This window comes from Gadus macrocephalus, chromosome 7 (assembly GCF_031168955.1).
Source record: "Gadus macrocephalus chromosome 7, ASM3116895v1".
Lineage (NCBI taxonomy): Eukaryota > Metazoa > Chordata > Actinopteri > Gadiformes > Gadidae > Gadus > Gadus macrocephalus.
In genome coordinates, this window is record NC_082388.1 from 26354563 (window position 1) to 26370272 (window position 15710).

The window sequence follows — 15710 nt, forward strand, 5'->3', positions numbered from 1 at the left end:
ACAATGCGAGGCCGGCGTGCTTATCTCTGCTTCAGGGTGACGGCGCCTCCGCAAACAAGAGTCCCTGCTGTCCGCTGAGTGTTTATGTCGTCTTTATGGTGTCACGATTTGATCCAAGTCTCCGTGGCGATAGATCTCGTTCAGGTGTCAGCCCATCACCGGCTGGTCCTTTAGAAGTGACCTTCGAGGAAATGTTGGTGACTTTATATAGAGAAATGTAGCCTGTGCATCTTTATTTAATTCACACATTTTTATTGTACATGACCATATTCACACTATATTCACAAATACACGTGTCTTCAAAAGTAGGCCTCATCATTTTAAATCCATTTCAGTTTCAGTTTTTTTTTTTTTAGAAATGAGCAAACAGTTTTAAATCAAGGAAGCTTCCATAAAAAGTTAATGTGGACATAAAACATCTTGGAGTCACATGACCCGAAGTAGAAAAAAAAAAAAAAAGAACACACGGCGCTGTCTCTGCAGATGAGCGCACAGAAACTCCTGGAGCGGAACGAGACATCGAGCTTCAACTCACACAAGCCCACACACACTCCCACAACTCCCTGGGATAGGGTTAAGGTTCTGCTGCAGCTACAACCCGGATTCACACCTGCAGCAACCGCTCCGGATTCACACCTGCAGCGACCGCTCCGGATTCAAACCTGCCCCGAAGTGGCGTGACACCGGGTGCGCGGAGAGGAGACCCGGGTACGAAAGAGTCCCGAAGTGGAGTGAGACCGGATCCCTGGAGAGGAGACCCGAGTTCGAAAGGGTTCCGAAGTGGAGTGAACCGGGTCCACAGAGAGGAGACCCGGGTTCGAGGGAGAGGAGCCCCGGGTCCGACGGGTCAGACCCCGCCGCTCTCCGCTCTGGATGTGAGGAGCGATGCTCGGTCAGGATGCGTTCCAACACTCGCGTCGTGCTGCTGCTCTGCTGTCTGGTGCTGCGGGAGAGCAGGTCAGATCACTTAACTGGGGTTCTATTTTATTAAACATTTTTCTGTTGATTATTCGATTTCTTTAATCGGTTCGTTTGGGGTGTATGGTCACTTTTGTATGTAAACTGGCTTTGCTTTGTAGAAATCGCATTTATCTCAGATCTTCCGGGGATAGATGATCGTTTTCCAAACGGTTTGTACTTGTTACTTGACTTTGAAATCGTATATTTCACAAATATCATATAAAAAATTAAATGCACCCCAATGACATTATTCCCTTTAATTCGACATTTTAATACAAAAAGTGAATTGGGTATTTTCTAAGTTCTATGCATATTTGGAATGTGGGAAACACACTTCTTCGAACATGATTTATACAATTCACCGTCAGTTAGGCATACTCTAATTCCAACGGTAGAGCAGCGGTTGGGTTATCGCTGGTCCTCTTGGCTGAGCGGTGATATCAAGTTATTTACCGGTTCTGTGATCTGTTGCTCCGTTGAACTGTTGATATATAGATCTGTCGTTCTGTTGTTCAGCCTGGTGGTTTTAGTTTAGTTAGGTTGTTCATCTTTCTGTCTGCGGGGTCGGTCCAGTTATAAATACCTCTCTCTCTCTCTCTCTCTCTCTCTCTCTCTCTCTCTCTCTCTCTCTCTCTCTCTCTCTCTCTCTCTCTCTCAGGTCGGGGGTGTGTAAGGAGTTGAAGTTCCCGGCACGGACCCCTAAGCCCCCGTCTCCGTCAGATTTCCTGGACAAGCTGATGGGCCGGACCTCCGGCTACGACGCGCGCATCAGACCCAACTTCAAAGGTATGACGACGCAAGGGTATCACACCTAGGGGAACCGCTCGCTCCTTAAAGAACCTCTCGCTCTTTAAAGAACCGCTCACTCCTCAAAGAACCGCTCCCTCCTGAAAGAACCGCTCTTTCCTTAAAGAAACTCCCTCCTGAAAGAACCGCTCTTTCCGGAAAGAACTGCTCCCTCCGGAAAGTACTGCTCGCTCCCTCCTGAACCGCTCCCTCCTTAAAGAACCGCTCGCTCCTGAAAGAAACGCTCCCTCCCTCCTGAACCGCTCGCTCCTTAAAGAGCCGCTCCCTCCCTCCAGAGCCGCTCGCTCCTTAAAGAGCCGCTCCCTCCCTCCTGAGCCGCTCCCTCCCTCCAGAGCCGCTCGCTCCTTAAAGAGCCGCTCCCTCCCTCCAGAACCGCTCGCTCCTTAAAGAGCCGCTCCCTCCCTCCAGAACCGCTCGCTCCTTAAAGAGCCGCTCCCTCCCTCCAGAACCGCTCGCTCCTTAAAGAGCCGCTCGCTCCTTAAAGAGCCGCTCCCTCCCTCCAGAGCCGCTCGCTCCTTAAAGAGCCGCTCCCTCCCTCCAGAGCCGCTCGCTCCTTAAAGAGCCGCTCCCTCCCTCCAGAGCACTCCCTCCCTCCTGAGCCGCTCGCTCCTTAAAGAGCCGCTCCCTCCTCCAGAACCGCTCGCTCCTTAAAGAGCCGCTCGCTCCTTAAAGAGCCGCTCCCTCCCTCCAGAGCCGCTCGCTCCTTAAAGAGCCGCTCCCTCCCTCCAGAGCCGCTCGCTCCTTAAAGAGCCGCTCCCTCCCTCCAGAGCACTCCCTCCCTCCTGAGCCGCTCGCTCCTTAAAGAGCCGCTCCCTCCTCCAGAACCGCTCGCTCCTTAAAGAGCCGCTCGCTCCTTAAAGAGCCGCTCCCTCCCTCCAGAGCCGCTCGCTCCTTAAAGAGCCGCTCCCTCCCTCCAGAGCCGCTCGCTCCTTAAAGAGCCGCTCCCTCCCTCCTGAGCCGCTCGCTCCTTAAAGAGCCGCTCCCTCCCTCCAGAGCGCTCCCTCCTGTGTTCCCGCCCCCTCTGCCCACCAGGTGTGGGGCAGCGGTGCGGCTCCAGTGGTGGGGCACTGATCCCTCTCGTCTGGTCTCTGAGCTCCGGAGAGCGCTGCCTGCAGTCCTCCAGTCTGTGGGGTTAATCGAGCTGCTGCTCATTGAAGAGCGTAGCCACAGGTTATCGTATTTATAGACGCCAAGTCCCGACCGCGCCGCTAACCCCAAGACCCAGTTCACTTCAGATGGTTCAGATCCTTCCTCCTCTTCCTCCACTTCCTCCTCCTCTTCATCCTCCACTTCCACTTCCTCCTCCTCTTCCTCTTCCTCCTCGTCCTCCTCTTCCTCCTCACCGGGCTTGGAGGGACATGAATATTTCATACCTGGCCCACTTCCCAACGCCGGCGCAGGAGAGAAGCCCTCCTGATTATCTATATATACTCTAATGTAGCTACAGGAGCTTCAATAAGTCATGGAGGCGCTTTCTGAAATATTCAGCTCCGCTGGATCCACAGATGGACGCTGTGCTGGAAATCACAACACACCGTTTTGGGCTGTTTATCTCTTTTAAACGGTGTGTGTGTGTTTGTGTCTGCGTGTGTGTTTGTATGTGTGTGTGGTGGTGCTGGTGGCGGTGGTGGTGGTGGTGGTGATGATGATGATGATGATGATGGTAATGACGACTCATCGACACCTACTGTTCTTCCTCGCAGGCCCCCCGGTGAATGTGACGTGTAACCTCTTCATCAACAGCTTCGGCTCCATCACGGAGACCACCATGGTGAGAGGTCTCCCCCCCCCCCAAACCCCCCCAGCGACGGCTGGTCGCTGAGGCGTGAACGCTGAGAGATAACTCATCATAACTCACTTTACGAGAGCGGGATTCAGGTCCTGTCTGAGGGGAAGTCTTTCTGTCAGATTTAAAACAACACAGTCAAAATCCTGAATTTGATCCAACGATGTGCAGGAGTGTCTCTGGGGTCACAGAGCCACACAGAACACGCAGACTGAGTCGGGGCTTCGCGCAAACCCGTACGGTGCTTTTGAAGAGTTGTATGAATCATTTAATTCCGGGCCGTTTTAGTCCAGGCCAACACGTTGTGTTCAGCGGCACAGAGTGTTCTTTGTTTTGTTTGTCGGTTAAAGTCTGGCTTTGACGGTGAACAGTGAGAGAACTCGGTGAGATGAAGCGTGAAACGTTCACTCACTCCAGCGCCCGATGTCACTTCGTGGTCGCGGAGAGCAAAACCGTGTTAAGATAAAGACCGGAAAGGATTATTTAAACACTACGATGTCAACAGAGAGTACTGTATTTTAAAAGTACCTCATTGTGTAAAGTACAATATTGTGTGCTGTATTGCAGAGGACTGTATTGTGTAGAGTACCGTATTGTGAGTGTGTATATATATATATATATATATATATATATGTAGCAGTATATTGAACCCGTCTTCCACCGCAGGACTACCGGTTGAACGTGTTTCTCCGGCAGCAGTGGAACGACCCGCGGCTGGCCTACAAGGAGTACCCCGATGACTCCCTGGACCTGGACCCCTCCATGCTGGACTCCATCTGGAAGCCCGACCTCTTCTTCGCCAACGAGAAGGGCGCCAGCTTCCACGAGGTCACCACCGACAACAAGCTGCTGAGGATCTTCCAGAACGGGAACGTCCTCTACAGCATCAGGTGACCCCCCTCATCACTCACCCCCTCATCAGGACCGACTCACCCCCTCATCAGCACCGACTCACAACCTCATCACCCCCTCATCTCCACCTTGGTTCAAATTGGTTCACACAGAATCAGCTGTAAGCCAAGTTTTCTCCGAAACATGAAATCCCACCGAAGCCCAGAACAAGTTCTCCATTAACAGTGATTAAACAGGACTGCTCATTCTCAGCACAAACCCCACAACATGAAGATCAGTTTACGGACAGAAAGCCACAACAGAGCAACGTTTAGCAGCTCCAGGACCCTGACCCACTTAGGGGTTGAGGAGAACGTCTTGACATCTCAGGGTGGGGGTGGCGCCGTGTGTGTGTGTGTGTGTGTGTGTGTGTGTGTGTGTGTGTGTGTGTGTGTGAGTGTGTGTGTGTGTGTGTGTGTGTGTGTGTGTGTGTGTGTGTGTGCACCAACGCAGAACCGCTTGAGGAAAACACAGATATGTGTCATCATGTCCTTCCGAACTGATCATAATGTCGGCCACTAGTACAATACTAGTCATCATAGATACAAAATATATACATACTGCATATATCTACTACATACATACTCATATATACACCCTAATATAAAGCTAGATATACCTATAAATAATAATACTAATATATATAACATCGTGAGAGAATTTTTTATTTAAATTAGAGTATTTTGAGAAGCCATATTATTGAAGTCTTCTCTGAATTATCTCGTTTGTTGCCTGATGAGTAAACATGTTTGGGCTGTGGTCTTGGATTGAGCGATCTGGGACGCAGCTTTACGACTCCCTCTTGGCAGCTCATTGTACAGGAAGGATGCTCACTATTAACGAGTCTGAGTCAGTGATGGGAGAAGTTAATTAAATGTTACTAATACAACTATTCCCTGATGTAAATTGCTCTAAACCGATTCGGTCTGTGATTCAATTGAGATCTTGGAAACGAATGACTCAACGTTGGGTTATCTGTCGCTAAGCAACATTAAGTACGCACAAGTTGCCATTTAACTGTACAAATCGTAATACGATTCTGACATTTCTATCGCATTGCACTGTATGTCATATATTGTGTTGTAACCGTATATTGCATCTGTGCATGGCGTTCTAAAGGGGTGATATTATTATATTATCATATTGTGCCGCCAGGTAAGAGTGTGATAAGTGGGTAAGTGGAGAGGAGTGTCCACCTACACGTATGCTGAATAGATCAGTCTACCAGACTACTCAGTGGGCTGTAGCAAATGTTACTTATATATCCAACATAGCTCTAGGTTGGCACTCCTCCCCACTTGTGATGTCACCAAAACACATAAAAAGGCCGATGTTCTCAAACGCCTTGTGATGGCATAATGGCGGCGTAACATCAGCCCTTGAAGGCACTGTACGTGCTGCACAGTGCAGCCGTGTTCCGCGTGCTAACGCTGTGTCCCGGGGGGTTTGTGCCGTCTGATCTCCAGGCTCACGCTCATCCTCTCGTGCCCCATGGATCTGAAGAACTTCCCCATGGACAGCCAAGTCTGCACCATGCAGCTGGAGAGCTGTGAGTCCCTCCGTTCGGCTCACTCTCCGTTCGGCTCACTCTCCGTTCGGCTCAATCTCTGTTCGGCTCACGCTCTGTTCAGCTCACTCTCTGTTCAGCTCACTCGGTTCAGCTCACTCTGTCTACTGTTCACTCTCTGTACATTCACTCTGTTCAGTTCACTCTGTCTAGTGCACTCTCTGTTCAGCTCACTCTGTTTAGCTCACTCTCTGTCTAGCTCACGCTCTGTCTAGTTTACTCTTTCTAGTTCACTCTGTCTGTTCAATCTGTTCAGTTCACTTTGTTTAGCTCCCACTCTTTACTGTTCACTCTCTGTGTTTACTCAGTTCAGTAGACTCTGTTTGGTTCACTCTCAGTCTAGCGCACTCTGTTTGGTTCACTCTGTTCACTCTCTGTTTAGCTCTCTCTGTTCAGCTCACTCACCGTTTATTTAAAACTTGAATCGGCCACAGGTCAGAAAATGTAAAACAGTTCACATAGCTGCTGGCCTCTTACATATTTTAACACATTTTGCTCTTAGCTCACTCTTTGTCTAGTTCACATTCTGTTTAGCTCACTAAATGTTTAGCTCACTCTCTGTGGAGCTCACACTCTGTCAGCAGTGTTTACAGCCCTTCTCTCCCCTCTCAGTCGGCTACACCATGAACGACCTGGTCTTTGACTGGCTGGACATCGGACCGGTGCAGGTCGCAGACGACCTCATGCTCCCTCAGTTTGTGTTGAAGGAGGAGAAGGGCCATGGGTACTGCACCAAGCACTACAACACAGGTAACCTCACCTGTCCTCTATACAGAACTACAACACAGGTACGCTCACCTGTCCTCCCACAATGCACTACAACACAGGTAACCTGACCTGTCCTTAACAGAGCACTACATCACAGGTAACCTCACCTGTCCTCCCACAATGCACTACAACACAGGTAACCTCACCTGTCCTCCCACAATGCGCTGCAACACAGGTAACCTCACCTGTCCTTAACAGAGCACTACAACACAGGTATCCTCACCTGTCCTCCCACAATGCACTACAACACAGATAGCCTCACCTGTCCTCTTGCACTACAACACAGGTAACCTCACTTGTCCTTCCCACAGCACTACAACACAGGTAACCTCACCTGTCCCTAACACAGCACTACAACACAGGTAACCTCACCTGTCCTTAACAGCACTACAACACAGGTATCCTCACCTGTCCTCCCACAATGCGCTGCAACACAGATAGCCTCACCTGTCCTCTTGCACTACAACACAGGTAACCTCACTTGTCCTTCCCACAGCACTACAACACAGGTAACCTCACCTGTCCCTAACACAGCACCACGACACAGGTAACCTCACCTGTCCCTAACACAGCACTACAACACAGGTAGTCTCACCTGTGCTTTAACACAGAACTACAACACAGGTATCCTCACCTCTCCGTCCAGTACTACAGTACAGCTCCTCTGACTCCCTAACCACCCCTGGGTCACCTGTACCCAGGTATGTTCACCTGCATCGAGGTGAAGTTCTACCTGGAGCGGCAGATGGGCTACTACCTGATCCAGATGTACATCCCCTCGCTGCTCACCGTCATCCTGTCCTGGGTGTCCTTCTGGATCAACATGGACGCCGCGCCCGCCCGCGTGGGCCTGGGCATCACCACCGTGCTCACCATGACCACCCAGAGCTCGGGGTCCCGCGCCTCGCTGCCCAAGGTACGGCCCGGGGGGGGGGTTGGGGGCGGACTGGGGGGACTGTTTGATTAACTTGTGGGTTAACTGGTGGGTTGACTGGTTAACCGGTGTGTTGACTGGTTAACTGGAGGATTAACTGGTTAACCGGTGTGTTGATTGGTTGGTCGGATGATTTCTAACACAACTTCAGCTGACAGGTTTGGTACGGTTAAAACCTTCTTCAAGCTCTTCAGGGGGGGGAGAGGGGTCTGAACACTGTCTCCATCATGGGGAGACAGATGCTAAGGGGGGGGGGGGGAAGAGGGTTCTGAACACCGTCTCCATCATGGGGGAGACAGAGGCTAAGGGGGGGGGGGGGTACGACATCACCTTTAGTCTGGATCATGAGAGGGTTCCCCTCAGTGTTGAGGGGTTCACTCCATGTGTCCTCTTCGTGGTACTGTCCGATAGGTCGGTTTACCAGCCTTTGCTCCCTCATGCGTCAGCCTGATGTCAGCTTAGAGGCTTCGCCTTCATTCATTCATTTCTGAGATATATCATTGAACAGTGACTTTGCTGTCACACTTGAAGCCTCTCTTAGCGGAGTGGTCCGGACTCCACTGACCTGAGACTAAACGCCAAGGCGGGTCTTCTTTCTCTTGGGGGACTGAACTAGACATCAGGTGGCTAAGATAAAACAGTTCTCCTCTGACATCCTGAATATTTCAAACACATTTTGCTCCATGGTGACGGCCGCTATAAAACATTTAGGATTTGAAACTTCAAGTCAACACTTTTAAGGAGGGCAGGATGGTGTAGGGGTTAGAGCCTTTGGCCCCCAGAGGAAAGGTTGCAGGATCGAACCCCAATGCCTCCAGTCTACCTGTGGGTGAACTAGAAGCCTTAACCCCCTACCTACTCCTTAATGACCTGTCTCTGTACTGTCTAACCCCTACCTGATCCTTAATGATCTCTCTCATTACTGTCCAACCCCTACCTGTTCGTTAAAGGGGACCTATTATGCCTTTTCGACTATAAACGTTGGTATAATTATTGATATTCATGTTTAACCATACTAAAGTGTCAAATAATGACGTACATGCATTTCGACGTATTCCCTGCTGACAGTCTGGGGTGGCTGTGCAGAGCGCTAAACACTCGGGACAACGTTTGCGATTCACTTGTTCACATTTCCGGGAAACATCGACGTAGACGTACTCCTGCCACGCCCCCATATACCTGGTCAAATCTGCCCGCGCGCGCGCGCGCTCCAAGGAAGGTAACCAATCACAACGGAGTTGGGTTGGCAGGAGGGGGGCGAGGGGGCGGAGAAGGACGAAACCGAGCGTTGACAGAGAAGGCTGAAAGCGCCCAGATGAGAGGAAGAGTTTCCCGAAAATCTACATCGTTTTTTGTGTATGGTTAAACATGACTATCAATCATTATAACAACGTTTATAGGTCATAAAAGTCGAAAAGCATAATAGGTCCCCTTTAATGACCTGTCTCTGTACCGTCTAACCCCTACCTGCTCCTTAATGACCTGTCTCTGTACTGTCTAACCCCTACCTGCTCCTTAATGACCTGTCTCTGTACTGTCTAACCCCTACCTGCTCCTTAATGACCTGTCTCTGTACTGTCTAACCCCTACCTGCTCCTTAATGACCTGTCTCTGTACTGTCTAACCCCTACCTGCTCCTTAATGACCTGTCTCTGTACTGTCTAACCCCTACCTGCTCCTTAATGACCTGTCTCTGTACTGTCTAACCCCTACCTGCTCCTTAATGACCTGTCTCTGTATGGCCATATGGAATAATCGTTCTTTCCAGAGCCGCGGACACAGAACCATGACCCTTCAAGAATATCCCAGACTGCTGTATAGCCATTGTTATGTTGTTGTTTACATGCGTGGCAGGCCGTGCCAAATGCTCCGTGGCAGAATCGTTCCTCGGAGGTCCCTCTGACTCAGGCCGGTGCTAACGGATGATTTAGTGGAGCAGGAGAGACGGCTGCGCTGGTTCGCCCCCAGACCGCCGCTGTCCTCTCTGGGTGCACGTCTCTGGCCTCCCTGTGAGTCACGTTGGATGGAAGCGTCTGCTGAACTAGGTCGGATTCAGGGCATTTAGCAGACGCTTTAATCCAAAGCGACTCGCATCAGTAGATTTTTCTGAGGAAAGAGAAACAATGTATCACTGTCAGTACATTAAGGATGTCCATAGAACCAAGTGCCAAGCACCAACAATCGCTAGGTAAACCAATTCCCAGTATACAACAAAGATAGCTGGGATAAGATGTACACGATGCTAATCAGAGTCTAGGTGAACTCTGAACTAGCGAGTCTTGAGTCTATTGCGGAAGCTGGGGAGTGACTCTGGGTTCTGACACCGACAGGAGTTACCTGGTGCGTGTGACCTACGCAGGTGTCCTAGGTGATGAAACCTTCATCAGTTGTCCTATGTTAAGGACCTCCATGGTTACCTCCTCCATGTGACAACAGGTGTCCTACGTGATGAGTGATCTCCATGGTTACCTCCTCCATGTGACAACAGGTGTCCTACGTGATGAGTGATCTCCATGGTTACCTCCTCCATGTGACAACCGGTGTCCTACGTGATGAGTGATCTCCATGGTTACCTCCTCCATGTGACAACAGGTGTCCTACGTGATGAGTGATCTCCATGGTTACCTCCTCCATGTGACAACAGGTGTCCTACGTGATGAGTGATCTCCATGGTTACCTCCTCCATGTGACAACCGGTGTCCTACGTGATGAGTGATCTCCATGGTTACCTCCTCCATGTGACAACAGGTGTCCTACGTGATGAGTGATCTCCATGGTTACCTCCTCCATGTGACAACCGGTGTCCTACGTGATGAGTGATCTCCATGGTTACCTCCTCCATGTGACAACAGGTTTCCTAGGTGATGAATGATCTCCATGGTTACCTCCTCCATGTGACAACAGGTGTCCTACGTGATGAATGATCTCCATGGTTACCTCCTCCCATGTGACAACAGGTGTCCTACGTGATGAATGATCTCCATGGTTACCTCCTCCCATGTGACCCATGCAGGTGTCCTACGTGATGAATGATCTCCATGGTTACCTGCTCCCATGTGACCCATGCAGATGTCCTACGAGAGGAATGGTCTCCATGGTTACCTGCTCCCATGTGACCCATGCAGGTGTCCTACGAGAGGAATGATCTCCATGGTTACCTGCTCCCATGTGACCATGCAGGTGTCCTACGTGAAGGCCATCGACATCTGGATGGCGGTGTGTCTGCTGTTTGTGTTCGCCGCTCTGCTTGAGTACGCCGCCGTCAACTTCGTCTCCCGGCAACACAAGGAGTTCTTCCGTCTGAGGAAGAGGAGGCTGAGGGAGCAGCAGCGGCAGAGCGTGAGTGCCCCCCCCCCAGCCCCCCCCAGCCCTCGTCCCCGAGTGAGTGACAGGGTGGACATCACGTCAGAGCGGTGAAGGGATGAGCAGAGGACCGCAGTGGGCTCGGCTTGTTGTGGATGTGTGTGACTGCATGATGTTCGCTCAAGCAGCTCCAGGGGTGAATAATGACTTGTATTAAAATGATGTGTTGACATCATGTATCAACATAATCGTATGTTTATTCTTTTTTCTTTTTTCTGGATTCTGAGTTTTGTTTTACATTAACAGAGAAATGGTTATCTAATAGGAAATGATGAAATATGTATGAAAGATGAAATATTTAAAAGCCTGTGGGCCACCTGTGTCATGGGTTATTTATATGCTCTAATACTACTAGTATTTACTAATGTGTGGTTTGATACTTACAGTGTGTATTTAATACTTACAGTATGTATTAATGTGTGGTTTAATAGTCACAGTATGCATTTAATAATTACAGTACGTATTTAATGCCTACAGAATTAATATTTGTGGTTTCTGGCTTGATACCGTATTTATACAATGATATAGGTGGTGTCTCTGTAGTGACCGGGTGGTGTTCTGTATTGACCGGGTGGTGTTCTGTAGTGATCGGTTGGTGTTCTGTAGTGATCCTGGTGGTATTCTGTAGTGATTCGGGTGGTGTTCTGTAGTGACCGGGTGGTGTTCTGTAGTGACCGGGTGGTGTTCTGTAGTGACCGGGTGGTGTTCTGTAGTGACCGGGTGGTGTTCTGTAGTGATCCTGGTGGTATTCTGTAGTGATTCGGGTGGTGTTCTGTCGTGACCGGGTGGTGTCTCTGTAGTGACCGGGTGGTGTTCTGTAGTGATTCGGGTGGTGTTCTGTCGTGACCGGGTGGTGTCTCTGTAGTGACCTGGAGGTGTTCTGTAGTGACCGGGTGGTGTTTTGTAGTGACCGGGTGGTGTTCTGTGGTGACCGGGTGGTGTCTCTGTAGTGACCGGGTGGTGTTCTGTAGTGACCGGGTGGTGTTCTGTAGTGACCGGGTGGTGTTCTGTAGTGACCGGGTGGTGTTCTGTAGTTCTGTAGTGACCGGGTGGTGTTCTGTAGTGACCGGGTGGTGTTCTGTAGTGACCGGGTGGTGTTCTGTAGTGACCGGTGGTGTTCTGTGGTGATCCGGGTGGTGTTCTGTAGTGACCGGTGGTGTTCTGTAGTGACCGGGTGGTGTTCTGTAGTGACCGGGTGGTGTTCTGTAGTGATCCGGGTGGTGTTCTGTAGTGATCCGGGTGGTGTTCTGTAGTGATCCGGGTGGTGTTCTGTAGTGACCGGGTGGTGTTCTGTAGTGACCGGGTGGTGTTCTGTAGTGATCCGGGTGGTGTTCTGTAGTGATCCGGGTGGTGTTCTGTAGTTCTGTAGTGACCGGGTGGTGTTCTGTAGTGCCCGGTGGTGTTCTGTAGTGATCCGGGTGGTGTTCTGTAGTGACCTGGTGGTGTTCTGTAGTGACCGGGTGGTGTTCTGTAGTGACCGGGTGGTGTTCTGTAGTGACCGGGTGGTGTTCTGTAGTTCTGTAGTGACCGGCTGGTGTTCTGTAGTGACCGGGTGGTGTTCTGTAGTTCTGTAGTGACCGGCTGGTGTTCTGTAGTGACCGGGTGGTGTTCTGTAGTGACCGGGTGATGTTCTGTAGTGACCGGGTGGTGTTCTGTAGTGATCCGGGTGATGTTCTGTAGTGATCCGGGTGATGTTCTGTAGTGACCGGGTGGTGTTCTGTAGTGACCGGGTGGTGTTCTGTAGTGATCCGGGTGATGTTCTGTAGTGATCCGGGTGATGTTCTGTAGTGATCCGGGTGATGTTCTGTAGTGACCGGGTGGTGTTCTGTAGTGACCGGGTGGTGTTCTGTAGTGACCGGGTGGTGTTCTGTAGTGACCGGGTGGTGTTCTGTAGTGACCGGGTGGTGTTCTGTAGTGATCCGGGTGATGTTCTGTAGTGACCGGGTGGTGTTCTGTAGTGACCGGGTGGTGTTCTGTAGTGACCGGGTGGTGTTCTGTAGTGACCGGGTGGTGTTCTGTAGTGACCGGGTGGTGTTCTGCTCCCCAGCAGGGCAGTGTTGACGTGAAGGGGAAGACCACCAACCGAGTGAGCAGCAGTGCCTCCCAGGGCACCCTGGCCCAGCCGTGCAGTGTGTGCGCCCGGGTAGGTTCAGCTACCCTTTATTTGTCCCTTTAGGGGCAAATTCTTTCTCTGCTTTTGACCCATCCGGGTAGCTTGTGTTGTGACAACATACACACCCACAGATCCACACACATGGGTGCACACCGTCACTCCCGGAGCAGTGGGCCGCCCTGAAGCCCCGCCGATGGGGGGCTTCAGGTGCCTTGCTCAAGGGCACCTCATCCGTGGAAGAGGACGAGGAGGACGTAAGGAGAGTGCTGCACAAACACTCCCCCCGTCCACATATTTTGCCTGACGGGACTCGAACTGGCCACCCTCCGGTTACCAGTCCAACTCCTTAACCAGTATGCCGCCGACGGGTATGTATCTCAGACGGTTCATGCAACCCCGCCCTACCACAGAGTGTGGCAGTGGGGTCAGAGTGGGGTGTGATGCTCCACTTGCCTTCTTCATTTGAATAATACATAAACCACATTGTGATTCATTCATCATTCAGCATACAAATTTGGTATATTTGAAGTATTTAATTATTTAAGTACATCAACCCTGACTGATGTATACACTGTATTCATGTATCGTTAATATGAGGGCTTTTAATTTATTATTGTAAGTTCATCACTTGTTCACCGAGACATACCGCAGTAGAAGCTGATGGGGTTCACCGAGACATACAGCGGCAGAAGCTGATAGGGTTCACCGAGACATACCGCATTAGAAGCTGATGGGGTTCACCGAGACGTTCAGCGGTAGAAGCTGATGGGGTTCACCGAGACATACAGCGGTAGAAGCTGATGGGATTCACCGAGTCATACAGCGGTAGAAGCTGATGGGGTTCACCGAGACATACAGCGGTAGAAGCTGATGGGATTCACCGAGTCATACAGCGGTAGAAGCTGTTGGGGTTCACCGAGACATACAGCGGTAGAAGCTGATGGTGTTCACCGAGACATACAGCGGTAGAAGCTGATGGGGTTCACCGAGACATACAGCGGTAGAAGCTGATGGTGTTCACCGAGACATACAGCGGTAGAAGCTGATGGTGTTCACCGAGACATACAGCGGTAGAAGCTGATGGGGTTCACCGAGACACACAGCGGTAGAAGCTGACCCCGGTCTCTTCCCTGTGTCTCCAGGAGGAGGAGCTGGCCCAGCAGGGCTTGTTCTTCAACAGCTTCGGCCTCTCCATGGCGACGGCCGCCGTGCCGGAGATGGACGCCACGCCGGTCTTCGCCGACCTGCCTCCCGGCCTCGGCTTCTACGAGATCCGCCGGCGCTTCGTGGACCGCGCCAAGCGCATCGACACGGTGTCCCGCGCCGCCTTCCCGCTCAGCTTCCTCATGTTCAACGTCCTGTACTGGCTCACCTACAAGGTGCTGCGGCACGAGGACATGATGCTGAAGCACTGACAAATACCCTGTTGCCGTAGGTAACGACTACCTGGTGGATGCATTGTAAGAACCTAGCCCCGCCTCCACTCCTTTCTGGCACGCTACGTTTTCAAGTTTCTTCGTGACCGACTAGTTTAGGAGGTTGATAATATTATGGTCATTTGTATGAGACCTCGCCCTCACATCTAAAGATCACCGGCTGTAGCTGAATTAGTGACATTTGGTGGACCCCGGTCAGATTCTCCAACGTAGAACATAAATCCCCCGACTTAGTGACCCCGAGGCGGCAAAGCTTCAGCGGTTCTTCGACACAGAAGTACAGTTCACTCTGAGCCCTGATTCGAGGACCTGCATGGTTTTCCTCTGCGAAGGACGTCTACAGACACTTTGGGACTTTTGAAAGCTTTAGGTTTTTATTGTTGATGTTGCATGTTAGATCCCTCCCTGTGTGATCACACTATCATTCACCTTGCCTTTGTGTTTGGTTTCCCATCATCCCCTTTGCTCTGTGTGTGCATTTTGATTCAGAACCGTTGATTTTGGGGTTGGAGGAAATTAAGGAAAAGAGAAAACAGCAGTAGAAGCTGACCCTGATGTCTTCACTGGTTGACCTATACATTAAGCAGTAGTAGTAGAAAAAAAAAGAGAGGCTGGACCAGAACCTAAATCTGGTCCCTAGAAGTTTCCCCCCGGACATATACTCGTCTCTCGACCACACCAGGGATGACACTCTCAGGTTGAGGTACGTTACTGTGGAGACCAGAACACCCACACAAGGATCCAGGAAAACGCGTTCCCTCCACGAGAACCTTCTGCCAAGTCCAGTCTGATGTTCGTTCCCCGGGATGGAGCTGAAAAAGAATTGATGGAGGCACTCCGCAGCCAGCTATGAGGTCACCGAGGTCATTTTTGTAGCGCTAAAAAAAATAATTGAACCTAATTCCTTCTCAATGCCCAAGTCAGTTGAGACTTGTTACTTTGTGTCTGTTGTGTGTGACATTTGTTGCTGCACAGTCCCCTCCTTCACTATTTTTAAACCCTGGCCCCGGCCTTGTATGGAAGTGTTCTTCATGAATAAAAGCATGACCTGTAGCCACTTATGTTGTGCATGTGTGTGTAGATGT

General features: G+C 50.7%; 1 protein-coding gene across 1 annotated transcript; it reads left to right on the top strand.

Moving 5' to 3' along the window:
- Nucleotides 1-458: 458 nt before the first annotated feature.
- On the top strand, nt 459-14604 carry glra4b (glycine receptor, alpha 4b). Its single transcript, XM_060056527.1, has 10 exons — nt 459-957; nt 1619-1746; nt 3471-3538; nt 4220-4443; nt 5911-5993; nt 6624-6761; nt 7481-7695; nt 10894-11052; nt 13124-13219; nt 14332-14604. The coding sequence occupies exons 1-10, from the start codon at nt 899-901 to the stop codon at nt 14602-14604; spliced, it is 1443 nt and encodes a 480-aa protein (XP_059912510.1). The 5' UTR covers nt 459-898.
- The last annotated feature ends 1106 nt before the right edge of the window (nt 14605-15710 follow it).